The following is a 15,834-nucleotide window of genomic DNA, read 5'->3' as shown; positions in this document are numbered from 1 at the left end:
TATAAGCATTTTATTTAAATAATCTCACTGCAATTTATATGACCCCCTATGATTACTGTTACCCTTAATCAACTGGTGTCATATGAATAATTTTCAAAAGTACAGAATTATAACATTTTATAGAGAAGATAAGGCATAATTCTTATGTTCCAGTCTTAATTTACTGGTGACAGTTGGTGATTCGATGAAACATCTGACCTCAAAAAGAGCAGCAGAGAAAAAAACTGAGTGGCTGGCAGGATGGCGAGTTCATGACAGAAACAAGAAACCCTGTTCCTCACTGGACATTTTGGAGCATTCTCTTCTCTTCAGACACAAAGCAATATTCTAGAACTGTGGATTGATATGAAATGTAAAATACAAAGCAAAGCTCTTTTCTGAAAAATAAAACCCAGAATGAATAAGTCATGGAAATCCTTTACCTTCCTTGGCAGCCTGATGCTCCAGGTGCTGAAAGATGGCCCAGAAAAGAATGACATCTATTGTTCAGGAAGGTTTATGGGTGGGATCAGCCTGTCCCACTGAGTAGATTGTGCATTTGGCTGGTGAGCAAAAGTTGACCTGTCTCCCCAGAGAAGCAAACCAGAGCAACCAGAGAAGAGGCCATGGAAGCTAACATCCAGCTCATGAGAGTCATCCAGGAAATGCGGGCAGAGATCAACAAGCTGGAGAAAGAGAATCAAGCCCTCCGGATGAAACTGACCTCAAGCAGTCAGAGAACCCCGGGCTCAGGGGGACATTCCGGAGATGAAAGGGAAGAGGAAGTCACAGACATTGGTAACCTAGTAAAAGTGCCTGGACAATCTCCAGCAACACTTCACAATGTTATTTCCGCTGATTCAGAGCCAGATGCGCAGCAACACCAAGGTAACGAAAGTCATAGCTCTTCTGGGCTGTGCCCATCTTTGCAATATCTCCTAAACAGTAGGTTTACTGTGCCTGTCAAATAACTGCATAATTTGGTGTTTACAGTGGCAACTTTCACCCTTTTTCTACTGGTAGATGAACTTTGAATCCCGAGGCAAACGTTTCTTTAGCATCTTTAAGCAACATATTTTGGCAACATTAAAACTATTTTCAAATATTCCTGGAAAAATAAGAATGACAGGTTGGTGAGGTTCAGTCATGTTAAAAACAATGTGTTTTTTACTTCAAGCATTTAAATGCTACATAATAGAACACTGAGTGGATATAAATCAAGAAGCATGCTCACCTACTAAGCTTGAATGTTACTGCACAACAGTTAAATGTATGAATATCAGTCAGACAAATATGGTTACCAATGATTGGTCACTCGCTGGCCACTTGACTCATCTTTAATCTTCATTTTCTTCATTTGAAAATGTTATAATACTAATAAATCAACAAACAACAAGTGTTGGCATGAATGTAGAGGAAAAGAAACCCTTGTGCACTGCTGATAGAGATGAAAATTGGTACAGTCACTGTGAAAGACAATATGGAGTTTCCTCAAAACATTTTTTAAAAACTACCTTATATCCCAGCAATTCTACTTCTGAGTACATATCATAAAAAAACGAAACTCTAATTCTAAAAGATATGTATACACCTTATGTTCATTGCAGTGATATTTACAGTAGCCAAGATGCTGAAGCAACCCAAGTGCACATCAATAGATGAGTGGATAAAGAAGTTGTGGTACATATGTACAATGAAATATTACTTGGCCATAAAAAAAATGAAGTCTTACTATTTGCAAAAACATGGATGGACCTAAGAGGATATTATGCTCAGTGAAATAAGTCAGACAGAGAAAGACAAATATCCTATGCTTTTACTTATATGTGGAATCTAAAGAACAAAATAAATGAATAACCAAAATAGAAATAGACTTATAAATACAGAGAACAGACTAATGGTTGCCAGAATGGAAGGGGGTTGGGAGGCTGGGTGAAAAAGATGAAGGGATTAAGAAGTGCAAATTGATAATTACAAAATACAGTAGTCACCGGGATGTAAAGTACAGTACAGGGAATATAGTCAATAATATCTTAATAACTATTTATGGTGACAGGTAGATACCTGAATTATCAGGGGGATCACTTCATAAATTATATAATTGTCTAATCACCATGCTGTACACCTGGAACTCATACAAAATAATATTAAATGTCAACTATAACTTAAAAATAAAATAAGATAATGTTATAGTGCCTATGTCATGTGGTTGTGAGGATTAACTGCAATAATAGACCACGTGCTTAGTATAGCACCTGGCAAACACACAGTAAGTGGCAGATATTGTTGTTTATCCATGTTTTACATAATTCAACCTCCTATACAAGTTGAAGACTTCAAGATGCAAGGTCAATACCTAAAATATTCTAAAAATAAAATCTCTCATCTTTTACTGGGAATAATTTTGACTGTGAAGACTATACATGAAGTCAGAAATCAGCAGAGCAAGAAAATACATCCTACATTTAAATGTCAGTGCTTGCCTGCACACAGAATATTCAAATAAAATTGATATGCATAATTAAATATTCAATGCTCTCTCAATGCCATCTGCCAAAGGCTTCAGGCAATGCCATTTAGAACAACTTGGCAATGAGACATGCCATACTTACCAGTTGCTTTTCTCTGTTAGAGAAGTCTCTCTCTAGGATGAGACCCTGTGTTTCAAAGCTGGAAACAGATTTCAATCAGGGTCTTTTCCCTTTTTGTCAAGTATATCTCTGGATCTGAGTAGTTATGTCTGCTAGTTATTTGATAAAATTTAAATCATAACCTATAAGGAAGTTTGAGTGTCTCCTGGTGAAAAAATAAGGACATTTGTACTCCAGGGCTTCGTAACCTCTGCATTCTTGACCTTTTGGGCTGAGTAGTTCTGTGTGTAGGATATTATAGGATGTTCAGCAACTTTCCTGGCTTCCAAGCACTGGATGCCAGTAGCACCTGCCTCCCCGCTCCAGTCCTGAGCATCAAAAATGCCTTCAGACATCCCAAAATTTCCTCCAGTTGGAAACCACTGGCCCTACTCCAAGGTGAACAACACGCCTTCAAACTTATTTTCTATGATGCTTATCCTAATAAGAAAGTAAGTGGTGTTTATGTATCTTGTGCTATTCTAAAACAAGTATTATACTTTTCAAAGACTAGAGCATGCCATGCCAACAAGCTGAGGTTAGAATATTAATACGACAATTGATTTGATATGTCAGCATATGGATGGCAACTTTCAATAAGAATATTAGCATTAAGTTTAAAAAGGATGGTGAAAAAGGTTTGATAAATTTTGGTAACTCTTGCCTGTTGCGCAAATAAAACAAAGAAAGAAATATGATTTAAGTTTGTGCTTGGAAGCCCAGTTGAATATTACTTTAAGTGATATTTACCTGTTTTATATGTGATGTGCTATTACAAAAGTAAGTGACACAGTAGAAAGAACATTGGCCTGACCACATAGAATTCCTGATTTTAGTATCCTCATGTAAAAATGAGTGGATCGGAACAGACACTCTCCAAGGCCTATCCCAACTATAAAATTATGTGACTCTATGGATATAACATGTTTTTATGATCACTTTCCTCAACTGTAAAATAGGGATAGTAGTAGAATCTATCCCACAGGCTAGAGGATTAAATGAAATAACATTAAATAACACTCATCATGAGTTACTTGAAGTAGTTATTTTAATATCATTAAATATGACAGAAAAATATTATTTTACTTGAGTATAAATTTTAGCAGTTTTTTAATAAGGTATTTCCAACATTAGTCAAAATTCATACTTATAACTGAATCATAGAGATTTGATATGGGTCTTTAGAGATCATCCCCTTATTTTATAGTTGTCGATATAAGACCCAGAGAGATCAAGCAACATGGCCAATTCTCTTTTGAAAAGAGAATAACATAAACCTATTCTTTGAGAAGGAATAAGGTGAAATCACACGTGCGAGTCTCACTTTAAGAAAGGGAACAATTAAAGAAGACCTGGAAGCAAGTCACTTGAAACTGAAAAGGTCTTCTGTTTGTTCTATGATGTGTGTAGTGAGACAAAATGAGATCTGATGAGCAGGGAAAGTCTATTTCCCATCACTCAACTGAGGACACAGAGCTATGCTACAGCCCTGGGGCACAGCTGCTTGGTGAAATATATATATCCTAGAGGCCCAGTGCATGGATTCCTGCACCGGTGGGGTCCCTCAGCGTGGCCTGCGGGGATCTGGCCAAAACCGGCAGTCCAATATCCCCTGAGGGATGTAGTAGTGAATGAAGCGGCAGGTGGCTGGGAAGGAGCCTGACCCCAGGCCAGCCAGCACCGCGCCACTCCCGCTCATCCTGGCCCTACTGCACCTGCTGCCACCGCTCAGTAGGCTTGCTGCCACTCTGCTGTGGTATCTGCTCACCCATCCTAGGGTGATACCAGTGCACCCATGACCGAGAAGCGCCAAGGCCAGTACCCAGTCAGTCCCGATGCGGGTCCTGATCCCAGTCCAGGTCTGGATAGGGGAGGGGCAAGCAGAGGGAGTGTCTGTGGGAGAGGCTCACGCTGCCACAGGTGCACTCGCCTGGTACCCATTGGTCAGCTGAGCAGTGCTCCAGCTATGGGAGTGCACTGATTGCCAGGGGGCAGCTCCTGCAGTGAGCATCTGCCCCCTGGTGGTCAGTGCACGTCATAAGACCAGTCGAACAAAGAGTCAAACAGTTGAATGGCCAAATGGTCACTTAGGCTTTTATATATATAGATGAATACAGAGCACAGGCTCAGAATGAATCTTTGTTAAATAATCATGGAAACACCTGTAATGTGTATAACCCTTTGGTAGGTATGAAATTCAACCAGCACTTTCAGGGATGTTTCTCTCACCCGTCCTGCCTTGGGCAACCTCACTTCGGGACTATTAGTAAAGAGATAATTTGCTACAAAGAAGATAAAAGAAACTCTCTTTACAGGGAACCCTCATCATTGCTGGACCTCTCTGATTCTCTTCAATCTACTCATATCCTTTTACTGCAAAAAAACTGCACTTGGCATTGATCTTTAAAATTGTGCTAATGACTGCCATTGTGTGTTGAATATATTTTCCATCTTATTGACAAGAAAATAAAAGATACCGACTATTGTGACCCAGGGAGATGAACAAAGAGCCTATTTGCTAATCAGTCAAGCTGGAGTGTATGTAAGGATAAACATAAGTTGACTATCATCAGCATAATTTCCTCTGCTGTGTTTTTTTACCACTTGGTATAAAGAGATTGTTTCATAATCCTTTTAAACAGAAACATTTGTATTTTTCAATAGTCAGAAGCCTGTTCTTAGATAATTATGGAAGCTCTATATCATAGCTAAAGAAAAGTATTTCAAGATCATTTATGAGCAATATTTGGATTTAATCATCTCAGATAGATTTGAACTTAAATTTTCCCTGGACTCTTGCCTAAAATTTGATCTTCTACTCTTCTGCACCATAGAAAGCCATGGCAGCTTCACTTTTTGCAATGGCCATAATAATTTGCTGTCTGTGTTCTGCAGACATGGGCATCAAACATAAATTAAAAAATAATGCTTTTGAAACTCTCAAAGCATAAACATAAGGCAGGGCTTACTTACACTTCCATGCTAGTTAATGGCAAAGTGGTGACAAGAAACCATAAAGATTCAACAAGAATGTATTACTTGTGCTCCCGAAAATGAAACCCAACCAATGAGGTCAGTGTCATTGGCCTCAGGGGTAAAACTACATGTCTAAGGAGAGATTGAATCACAGGCTCTGGGTCAGTTAGCACAGTGCTCGAGCTGAGGTTCAGACAAAACAAGACTCCTGGAAATGCAATTCTTTTAACCAAGCTGCTTTAGTTACAAGGAATGGTTCTAGAAGACTTGATTTACCTCAAGAAAAGAGCTTGTTGGAAGATACCTATGGACAGAAATGGAATTGAAAGCCCTCAGAAACTAAGGCCACAAATCTGTCTCTCTCAGTAGCTCTCCAGTTTTTCACAAAAGGCATTTTTGTTTCTTTCCACGCATCTTCTTTGCTTTCATCTCTCATTCAACATGCTTCCTTATAATGATTGTCCCAACTAAAGCCAAGACACATAATTATAGGCCAATTAGCAGCAGCCTGTTCAATTATTTGTGGCCACTCAGGCGAGGGGCTGTTGGTGAGTAGAGTCTTCTAGAATTAGGACTGAGAAAGCCATCCGGAATTAGAATCTCTAGAAGATCCATGTTCTTCCCACTTAAGGTTTTAGTATCTCTATATGTCAAAGTCTTAGTTCAAATGCTGTGTTCCCTAAAAGTCTTAACCTGACTACACTATTTAAAGACCCTGCAGACACCCTCCCTCCTCTGTTTCTATCCCCTTGTTCTCAGAAGCCTTATTTGTTTTTCTAGAATCTATCTGAATGTTATGTTTGTGAATTGTCTGTTTGCCACACAAGAGGATAAGCTTTAGGCAGGCAAGAATTCTGTGTTGTTTACTACCACATCCCTACCCCTTTAAAAAAAGTGTCCGGCACACTGTTGGCACTCAACTCTTTGCAAAATGAATCAGTGAATGGATGTCTCTTGTGCAAAAAGAAAATAAAAATAATAATATTGCTTAGTTTCAATAAAGTACTAGCAACATAATTTTCCATTTCCAGGCATCATTAAAGGTCGAATTTTTAAACTTAAATTTTGTGTCTTCTATACAGACAATGTCATGATTGTTAGACGCTATTCCATTTCCTCACCAGTCCATTCATTTGCTGCAAATGATCCTTGGAAATCTGGGAAAAGACATCCAAATAGTAGAATTCTAGAAGCTCAGGGAATGCTTAAACCACTGACATGTTCTTCAATCAAGAAGCAAGACAATGAAGAAAAAGCATTTGCAGAAGATTCTTTTACCAGCAAGAGTTCCAGCCACAGAACCTTTCCCGAGTACGTTCTCAGTGGCAGGTAAGGTCCAATCTTTCCTAAGCTAGTTTTCAGGTGCCTGCCTGCTGTGATGGCTACTGAGACATTCTCCTGGGTGAGCAAGATCATATCTAGGGAGGGAAACAATACCAAGTAGGCCAGTAGGCCAAAATAGTTTCCATCTTAGGTTGTCATTTCAGAAATCAAAAGGAACACATTTATTTGAGGTCAAATGGCACGCTCTAGAGAGGCCTCTAATAAGTGGAAACAGTATTCACTTACTCACCAAACATTTTGTATCAATCCTCACCTGAGGATATTTTACCATTGATTTTTAGAGAGAGTGGAAGAGAGAGGGAAAGACAGAGAGAATACCTATGTGAGAGAAACACATCGATTGGTTGCTTCATGCACATGCCCCGACCAGGCCCCAGGCCAGGGAGATACCTGCAACTGCGATATGTGCCCTTGACTGGAATCGAACCCAGAACCCTTCAGTCTGCAAGCTGACGCTCTATCCACTGAGCCAAAATGGCTAAGGTTCATCAAACATGATTAATGATCAAACTCTGAGCTAGGAACTAGCAATATAAGAGTCAGCAAAAATAAAACATTGTGCTTGAAACTTTCATGCAGCAGTGAAGCCACATAAGTGAACTGACCCCTATAGTAACAAGTGTCTTGGGGAGAAGACACAGTTACTCTGGGAGCTGAACGCAGAATTCCTCTCTCAGAGATAACTATTCTTTTGGAGAAAGATGCCTTAATGGGCTTTTTGTGGCATAAAAAGGGCCCTTTTTGGCATAACCCAAAATGGCCTAGAGACAAAAACTAACCTATAATGCAAAATACATGAATTGGCATTTAGGAGTTAGAAGCAGCCTGAGAACTGGGGGATTGAGAAAATATTAGAAAGACAGGCTGAGAGTTAAAGAGGACAGCTGGCCAGTGGTCCCTGTAGTGGGTAGAGCCAAGGGCTCTTTCAGAACAAGATTTCCACCATCAAGCTTATTTATCTGCTCTACTCTGCTAGAGCATGACCTCCATCCCCCACAATCGGCATTCCTATCTTCCAGCCCTGACTTTGGCCCTGACACTTTAGCAAGAGTCTCTGCACATGTGTCTCCTAAGAGTAGAAGGAGGAAAATAAAGGAAAAAAGGGGGCCTGGGCTCTACCCACCACAGGGGTAGCTGTCAAAAATCCCTTCCTATGTGGGCTTTTTCTTTTGTAACATGATAATTAATAAACATGAAAATACATAAAGTGTATATTATGTTGAATGGTGATAAGTACTAAATAGAAAAATAAACCAATCACAATGAAAAGAGAAGGGTTAGAGGAGTAAGCACTATTGAAATTTTTACATCATGGCTAGAAAATGCCTCATCATTTGAGCAAAGCAGAGAGGGTTTTGAGGATTTCAGGCACTGGGCACGGGGAGAACATTCTAGGCTTTGAGAACTCAGAATGCAAGGTAGCTGGGCAGGTTCATGGCTCGTGCATGAGGAAAGGCAAGGAGGCAGGTGAGACTGCAATGGAGTGAGAAAGAGAAATGAAGGAAAATTATAAGGTGGACTTCCACTTTCTTCCAATGAGTTCAGATTTATTCCAAGTGATTTGGGGTACATAATAATGCTCTTTTCATTAAAAAAAAAAAAAGATCATATCAGGAGCCCCGTTTTGAAATGACTATAGAAAAAAAATACAGAAATCAAGAAGACCAGGTTTAAGGCTAAAAAAGTAGTGTAGGCAACGAGGTGATCATTTCTTGGCCAGGAGTAGTAACCATGGGTGTTAGTGTCTGAATATGTTTTGAAGGTAGAGCCAGTAAGATTTGTTGATGGAGCAGCTGTGGGATATAGAAGTAAGAAATACTAACCCAACTATTGTGTCTTCAGAGAAAGAAGAAAAGCAGAGATCTACCCTTGCCTAAACATATTATATATACATACATATACACATATATCCATATATAGTCATAGTTACATAAAAGCACAAAATCTTCATTGCAAAAAAATCACAAATTATAAAGCATAAATGCAATATTCAAAGTAAACAGTATAAAAAGGAAAATCTTCCATATTCCCACATATGAAGAACCATCATTTAGATTTTAATAGATATCTTTCCAGGCTTATGTCCACATAGTCTGAAATTGCACAGTGCCTGTTTTATAATGTTTTATTTTTTGCACTTAAACCATTACATTTTCACAGGCCTACAATGCTGAGAAATACAGTAATATCAATTTTCCCATTTCCGTGTACATATTTTCTATGAGAGTTTGGGAACCTACCCAATATTTATGATGTATTTATTTTCCTGAAGCAAAACATTTTCCAACTTCCAAGCTGCCAACAAATAAACTACTTGAACACAATCCATTTCTAATTTGGAATCTACTTTAGTTTGAAAGATTGAGCCAATTTTAGGACTGTGTTAAAACAAGAAAGTCAGTAATGAATGAAAATCAACAGCTGGGTTGGCATAAAATCCAGTGGCTACAGAGAGAACTGTTGAGTAGGAATTAAACATGTGTTGGTTTTTTTACTCCTTTTTTATTTTGCCTTTTACTTTCTCAAGGACTAGCTAGCAAAGTAATTTGTCATGACACTACTCCTCTGATTTTTTTGGTAAAATTATTTCCTTTAGGATAACTTTCAAAAAATGTATGGAGACCAACTTGTTTGAACTGGCTTTTTTGAACAGTCAGGCACCATTCCTCATCTGCTTGTGAGCTTCTCCACTATTATATCAAGGAAGTATTTTATAAGATAATGCCAATGTCAATATTTCTAAGAACAAATGCTCTCCCAAAACTAGAGATAGAATTTTAACCTTTCCTAAATTTTGCCATAGAAATGCAATATTTTTCTTCTTCATTAAAAAAAAAAATATCTCAGGCTGTCAAAAAGATTAGGGGGAAGGGTCCATGGAAACAATTAATATTACAAATGCTATGTTATTCATTTTACTGATAGAAGAAGCCAGACACATTAAAATAAACATATTCTGTTCTGTTGCTATTACAAAAACGGTTAGGAAGGCAGATTTGCACTCACATAGCGCAAACCCCAACTCCATCACTAACCAATAACACAGTCTTGGAAAAGTTCCTTGTCGGTCCTATGCCAGTTTACTCCTCTATAAAAACGGAATCACAATCGCAGTTACCTTATTGCTTTTGTGAAGAATAAATGAGACAGTGAAGTAAATACTTACTAAGTAGCAGCAGTTATTATTTTATTGATCCTAATAAATGGAACCACTGGCCTCCCTCCCAAGGGAGGAAGCAGATATATTTCCCTAGTTGCAGGCCCCTAAATGTCATTCACTGGATTTATAGCCTTATCTAATAAAGAGATAAAGAGAGAGAGAGAGAACAAAATTGGAGAAAAGGCAGTAATTTTAAACAATATTCTTTAGACTTATTCCTGGGAGCAGTTTACCCTGGTTTATGTCAAAATTCTACATAGCACTCTTAGGGGGAAAAAGAGAAACGGGCAAAATGAAAAGATAATTGCTCACATAACTCAGGGTCATTATCGTCACTGCTCTCTCCCCTTTATTGTCCAGATGTGGTGGATATTCAGTTACTTCAAAGTCTATAACTGTAGATGGATCTGGATTATAAAATAATTGCCTCAATTTTCTGCTTCCTTTCAACCAAATAGTTTGGCTGGGAAAAGACCTTTTGCCTAAGACAGCATGGTATTCAACTTCAGACATCAAGTTAATAATTTTCAGGCTTAAAGACGCTCTCTCAATAGTTTCAAATTTTAGTTTTATCAACACCCTTCACTATTCTTAATTAAAGGGCCAGTTTCAACATATAATCTTGAATTGTTGATGAGCAAATAAACAAATATCTAGTATGATATATTTAAAATGAAGTTTTAACACAGTAGGCACTGGTTGGTGATTTGGGAAAACGCTAAATGTTTTGTATAAAAGCTACTAACAAGTTTTATTTATCTTCCCCTTATTTTTTGTTTGTTTGTTTGTTTGTTTTTTAGGGAAAAGATTAAGGCAGTTAGTTTCCTGTTACCCATGGACATAGCTTCATATTCCAAAAATTCAAGTTCTTTGAAATACTCATCAAATCAGACGACAAATCAGCTAAATACCATTATGGAATAGGATGTGTGAAATGGTAAAATTTAAGAAATAGTTGGTTCCCAAGAGTTGGGAACACCAACACCTCACAGATTCAGCGTCCTCTCCTGAAAAGAGCTCTGGCAAGATGCCCAGTAGACACACAAAATACTTGGTGTGAGGTCAGTGGACTTGTCAATAAACTTGACCAAAAAATGGAAGCAATTACTTTGTGTTGTTGTTGGATGCTGATGTCGATGTGTGTAGCAGCTATTGTAGTCTTTCTGTGCAGCATGTAAGCAATTAAATGTGAATAAATTAAATTGAGTGCTATGTTCGGTATCTGTGTTATGCTATCAGAAAATGCTGCTGTTCACATTATAAATGTCACTTTCCAGATGGAACTAACAAATCTAGGGGGGAAAAAGTACTGTTTTTTATTAATGGCATACAGGCAATAGCAATTATCCTTATAGTTAATTGTGCATCGATATTGTACTGTTAATATCCTGTGTCACTGGCATGTGAGCACAAACACAGCCAACTTCAATAGCCTACATTGTGGGTTCAGCATGGCTAGTGACAAAGACACTAAACCAAGTTAGAAGGAGAGAGAAAAGGTTCAGGATCATTACTTAAGGGTTGGAAATCTCAGAACTCCCTTCTAGTCAAGAGAACATCTCTGCTTCCTGTTCTAATCACATTCTAATACCAATACACCTTTAAAACAGACACATAAATATTTCTAGAATGTTAAAGTGCAGATTCCTGAGCCCTGCCCCAGACTAACTGAATTGGTTGGAGAAGTTGGGAGGCAGTCAGAGATAAGACCAGAAATTCACATTTTAAACAAGCCTTCCCAGGTAACTTTTGCTATACAGTTATGCTTGAGGTCCACTATTATAAATACTATGAAACAGTCTAGGGTTCCCCCAAATCTGGTGCCAAGTTGAAGTGGAACCAGTTGAAACAAGAAAAAAGTAGGAATGGTCCAATCCATTCCTAAGAAAGGATTTTAATGGTCACAGACAGACTCTTAAAAGGAAGATAGGTGAACCAACAAATACCCTGAGGTAAAAGCTATGTTAGGTCAAATGCTTCATTTATTTATGATAGTCATTTAAAGTTAACAATGTTCTCAACATTGTAACAGGTGTACAATTACAACCATAGGGGAAAGATAAAAATGAGATGCAAAAAAAGGGTTTTCTAGGAATAAAGGCACACACCAAGTAGAAAATTAAACTATAATATTACTGGCATTTTTAGTTTGTGCACAATTGTATTCTCTGTATATTTACAAAATGGAGAATTTTTTACTAACATCAGTTTAAGGAAAATTTCCCAACCAGAATAAAAGCAATAAATGACAACTTCCCAAATTAAAATGTCATAACTGGCAAAGTTATAATAACCAAGTTCAATGATTAGTAAGTGATTGGTATTTCATACATTTTCTGTGAACTACACTGAATTAATAGTTGAGCCTTGTTCAGCACGGCCACGGGTGAACCTGAGGAGGGGCAGTGAAGGATTAAAGAAGACAGACAAGAGAATATAGTTGGGGTCAGGTGGAACAGTGTTCTCGGATGGAGAGACAGTGCCCCAGCCTGTAAGCCGAGTCTTTATTTTATAGTCAGATCCCAGGAGGCAAAGCAAGGGCATGGTCAAGATGTTTACAATGTTCTCGTGAGTTCCAAATCTACTTAATTACTTGCACCTGAGAACTCCATCAAGCTTTGTTTTGGCAGCACTTGCTGCACCTCCTGCAGCCCACATCCTTAGCCACCCGGAACCACAGATTCGGACCATAAGGTCAAGCTTACAACCATAGCCTTTGGCTATAATTGTGCTAGAGGGCTTTGCCCTCCAATCTGGGACCTGCACTTGGCTTTGCCACGAAAGGACCATGCCTTCTCATTAGTCCAAGGCTTGAACTTCTCCAAACGCTGTAGCTGCTCTCCACATATAGTTCCATGAGTCTAACAATCCTGTGAGAGTTCCATGCTGTCCCCTGCATTTGCCACACTAAGCTAGTTATTAAATTTAAAATGTTTGTAATTTGAGGCATTCTCATTAAGTGAAGATGATCTCTATGTTCTCCATGTCCAAGGTATCTAAAGATCAAATGAGATCATGCATGTGAATATGTTTCATAAAGCACTAAACAAACACAAGACATTGCCTTGAGTTCCTTCTACTCCCTAAGCTGTGAATCTAGAACAAACTCAACCTGAAATATAGCTGTGCACAGGGACAATGTGAAATAGTATGGTGCACATTTAATTGTTTGGTCCAAATTCTAGTTTATCCTCTAGAAAACAGATCTTAGGAACCTATGTGAATCCTGCAGACATTATCATTGAGCTTGATAGTTTTTGCCACAAAAATAAAAAGCAAAATACATTAGTACCTGCTGACTATGGAAAACACCATACATAGAACTTGAAAGAATATGATAAAACAATCTGAGAGAGAAGTATGTGGTTATTACAATCAACAAACAGTGTTCAGTTATATTCCTTCCTTAAGAAACTGAGTTCTGCCATCTGCAGTAAGTCTTAATTTTTAAATATCAATGGAGGGAAATATCCATTCATTCAAGCTGTTTTAGAAAAAGCATGTAATTAAAGAATACTCTTTCTTATACAAGAACTAGAGGTCTGGTGCACAAAATTCATACACAGCAGGGGGAGAAGTCCCTCAGCCCAGCCTCCACCCACTCCAATCTGGGACCCCTTGGGGGATGTCCAACTAAAAGTTGGACATTCCTCTTGCAATCTAGGACCGCTGGCTCCTAACTGCTCACCTGCCTCCTGTCTGATTGCCCCCTAACTGCTCACCCCTGCTGGCCTGATTGCCCCCTAACTGCCCTCCCCTGCCAGCCTGATCACCCCTACCTGCCCTCCCCTGCCAGCCTGATTGCCCCCTAACTAATCTCCCCTGCCGACCTGATCGTCCCTAACCGCCATTGCCTTGGCCCCTGTCACCATGGCTTTGTCCAGAAGGATGTCCAAAAGATGTCCAGTCTAATTAGCATATTACCCTTTTATTAGTATATATGAGTAAACCCTAACTGGTTTGGCTCAGTGGATAGAGCATCAGTCCAAGTACTGAAGGACCCAAGATTCAATTCCGATCAAGGGCATGTACCTTGGTTGCAGGCTCAATCCCCAGTAGGGGACATGCAGGAAGCAGCTGATCAATGTTTCTAACTCTTTACCCCTCTCCCTTCCTTTCTGTAAAAGTCAATAAAAATATATATTTTTTAAAAGAATGAATAAAAGCCCTGATATACCTTTAATTCTTTCTTTATTTCTGTCTTTCTCATTAGTGCTACAAAACAGTCAAAATATTTCATGACTAAAATAATCTGCTCACAATTACTTTTCTAAAAGATGAGAAAAGAAAGACCTGAATTTATCCAATTTATACATACATACTTAATAGTTTGACATTATTAAAAGTTCCCTGAAGAGTTGAACTTGAAACATAATTCACTCTGAACTCAGAAAGAGATTAAACTTGTTCCTGTCCAGCTTTTATCTACACTAATAAAAGAGAAAAACGGTAATTGGCGTACGGCGATACCTTTTTCATTGGCTAATCAGGGCTATATGCAAAAAAACTGCCAACAAGATGGCGGCTAATTTGCATATGTAGGCACAATGCAGGGAGGCGAAAGGGAAAGCAGGAAGAAGCCCCCTGCCACTGACAGTGATCTGAAACCCAGGGGGGAGCTAAGAGCTGGGGGGCAGGGTAAAGGCGGCCCTGGGGCCGCCTTTGCCCTGCCCCCCAGCCATGATTGGAGAATCAGGCGCCTTTGCCGCCCTGGCCAGTGATAGCAGGAAGTAGGGGTGAAGCCAGCGATGGGAGCTGGGCATGGTCGAAGCTGGCAGTCCCAGGAGCTAGGGGTCCCTTGCCTGGGCCTAAAGCGAAGCCCACGATCACGGCGCCCCCCGCTGCCACTGCAGGTCCCCGCTGCCCGGGCCGGACGCCTCGGCCAGAGGCGTTAGGCCTGGGCAGGGGCGGAGCCTGCAACCGCAGGGAGCTGGGGGTCCCCTGCCCAGGCCTGACACCTCTGCCGGAGGCCTCAGGCCTGGTCAAGGGGCCGATCCGGTGATTGGTGATCGGAGGGTGATGAGGGTCAACTCCTCTGGCTGAGGCATCAGGCCTGGGTGGGGGGCAGAGCCGGGGATTGGGGGGATATGATGGTCCCCTTGCCCAGGCCTGAAGCCTGGGTCAGAGGTGTCAGGCTTGGGCGGGGGGTGGAGCAAGCGATCAGAGGGAGATGGGGGTCCCCTGCCCAGGCATGATTCCTGGGCCAGAGGCCTCAGGCCTGGGTGGGGGCCAGAGCCAGTGATCGGGGGGAGATGGGGGTCCCCTGTCCAAGCCTGACACCTCTGGCGGAGGTGTCAGGCCTGGGCAAGGGGCCGATCAGGCGATCGGAGGGTGATGGGGGTCAACGCCTGAGGGCTCCCAGTATGTGAGAGGGGGCAGGCTGGGCTGAGGGACACTCTCCCCCCCACACACACCCAGTGCACGAATTTCGTGCACCGGGCCCCTAGTTAAAAGATAATTCTCTGTGGCTCTCAGGTTTACATTCAAGAAATATCTCTCATTTTTTCCTTTTTTTTTTCAAAAAAAATTCTCCTTCTGCAGTCACCTCAAAATTCTTACACTTGAGATATCTGAACCTGAGGACCAATTCAAAATCCATTCTTAGCAATGATAAAAATTTCATTCTGCCCTCTGCCCAATACCATTTTATGATGTGTAGATGTAGATATAGGTATAGATAGATAGATATCCATTTTTGTTAAGAGCATTCCAAGAAATACAGCACACCTTTCCTTTCAGGGGCAC

At 40.1% G+C, this 15,834-nt stretch overlaps 1 protein-coding gene across 1 annotated transcript; it reads left to right on the top strand.

Annotated features, from left to right (window-relative positions):
* Window positions 1-605: 605 nt before the first annotated feature.
* Window positions 606-11,013, top strand: CCDC195 (coiled-coil domain containing 195; the record flags this gene model as incomplete). The annotated part of the gene is made up of 3 exons (XM_081096102.1): window positions 606-867; window positions 6,668-6,914; window positions 10,890-11,013. 3 exons carry the CDS (start codon window positions 606-608, stop codon window positions 11,011-11,013), a joined length of 633 nt encoding a protein of 210 aa, XP_080952228.1.
* Window positions 11,014-15,834: the final 4,821 nt, after the last annotated feature.

Source organism: Myotis nattereri (assembly GCF_964212035.1).
Source record: "Myotis nattereri genome assembly, chromosome: 7".
Lineage (NCBI taxonomy): Eukaryota > Metazoa > Chordata > Mammalia > Chiroptera > Vespertilionidae > Myotis > Myotis nattereri.
This window is presented reverse-complemented; position numbering and strand designations above follow the sequence as displayed.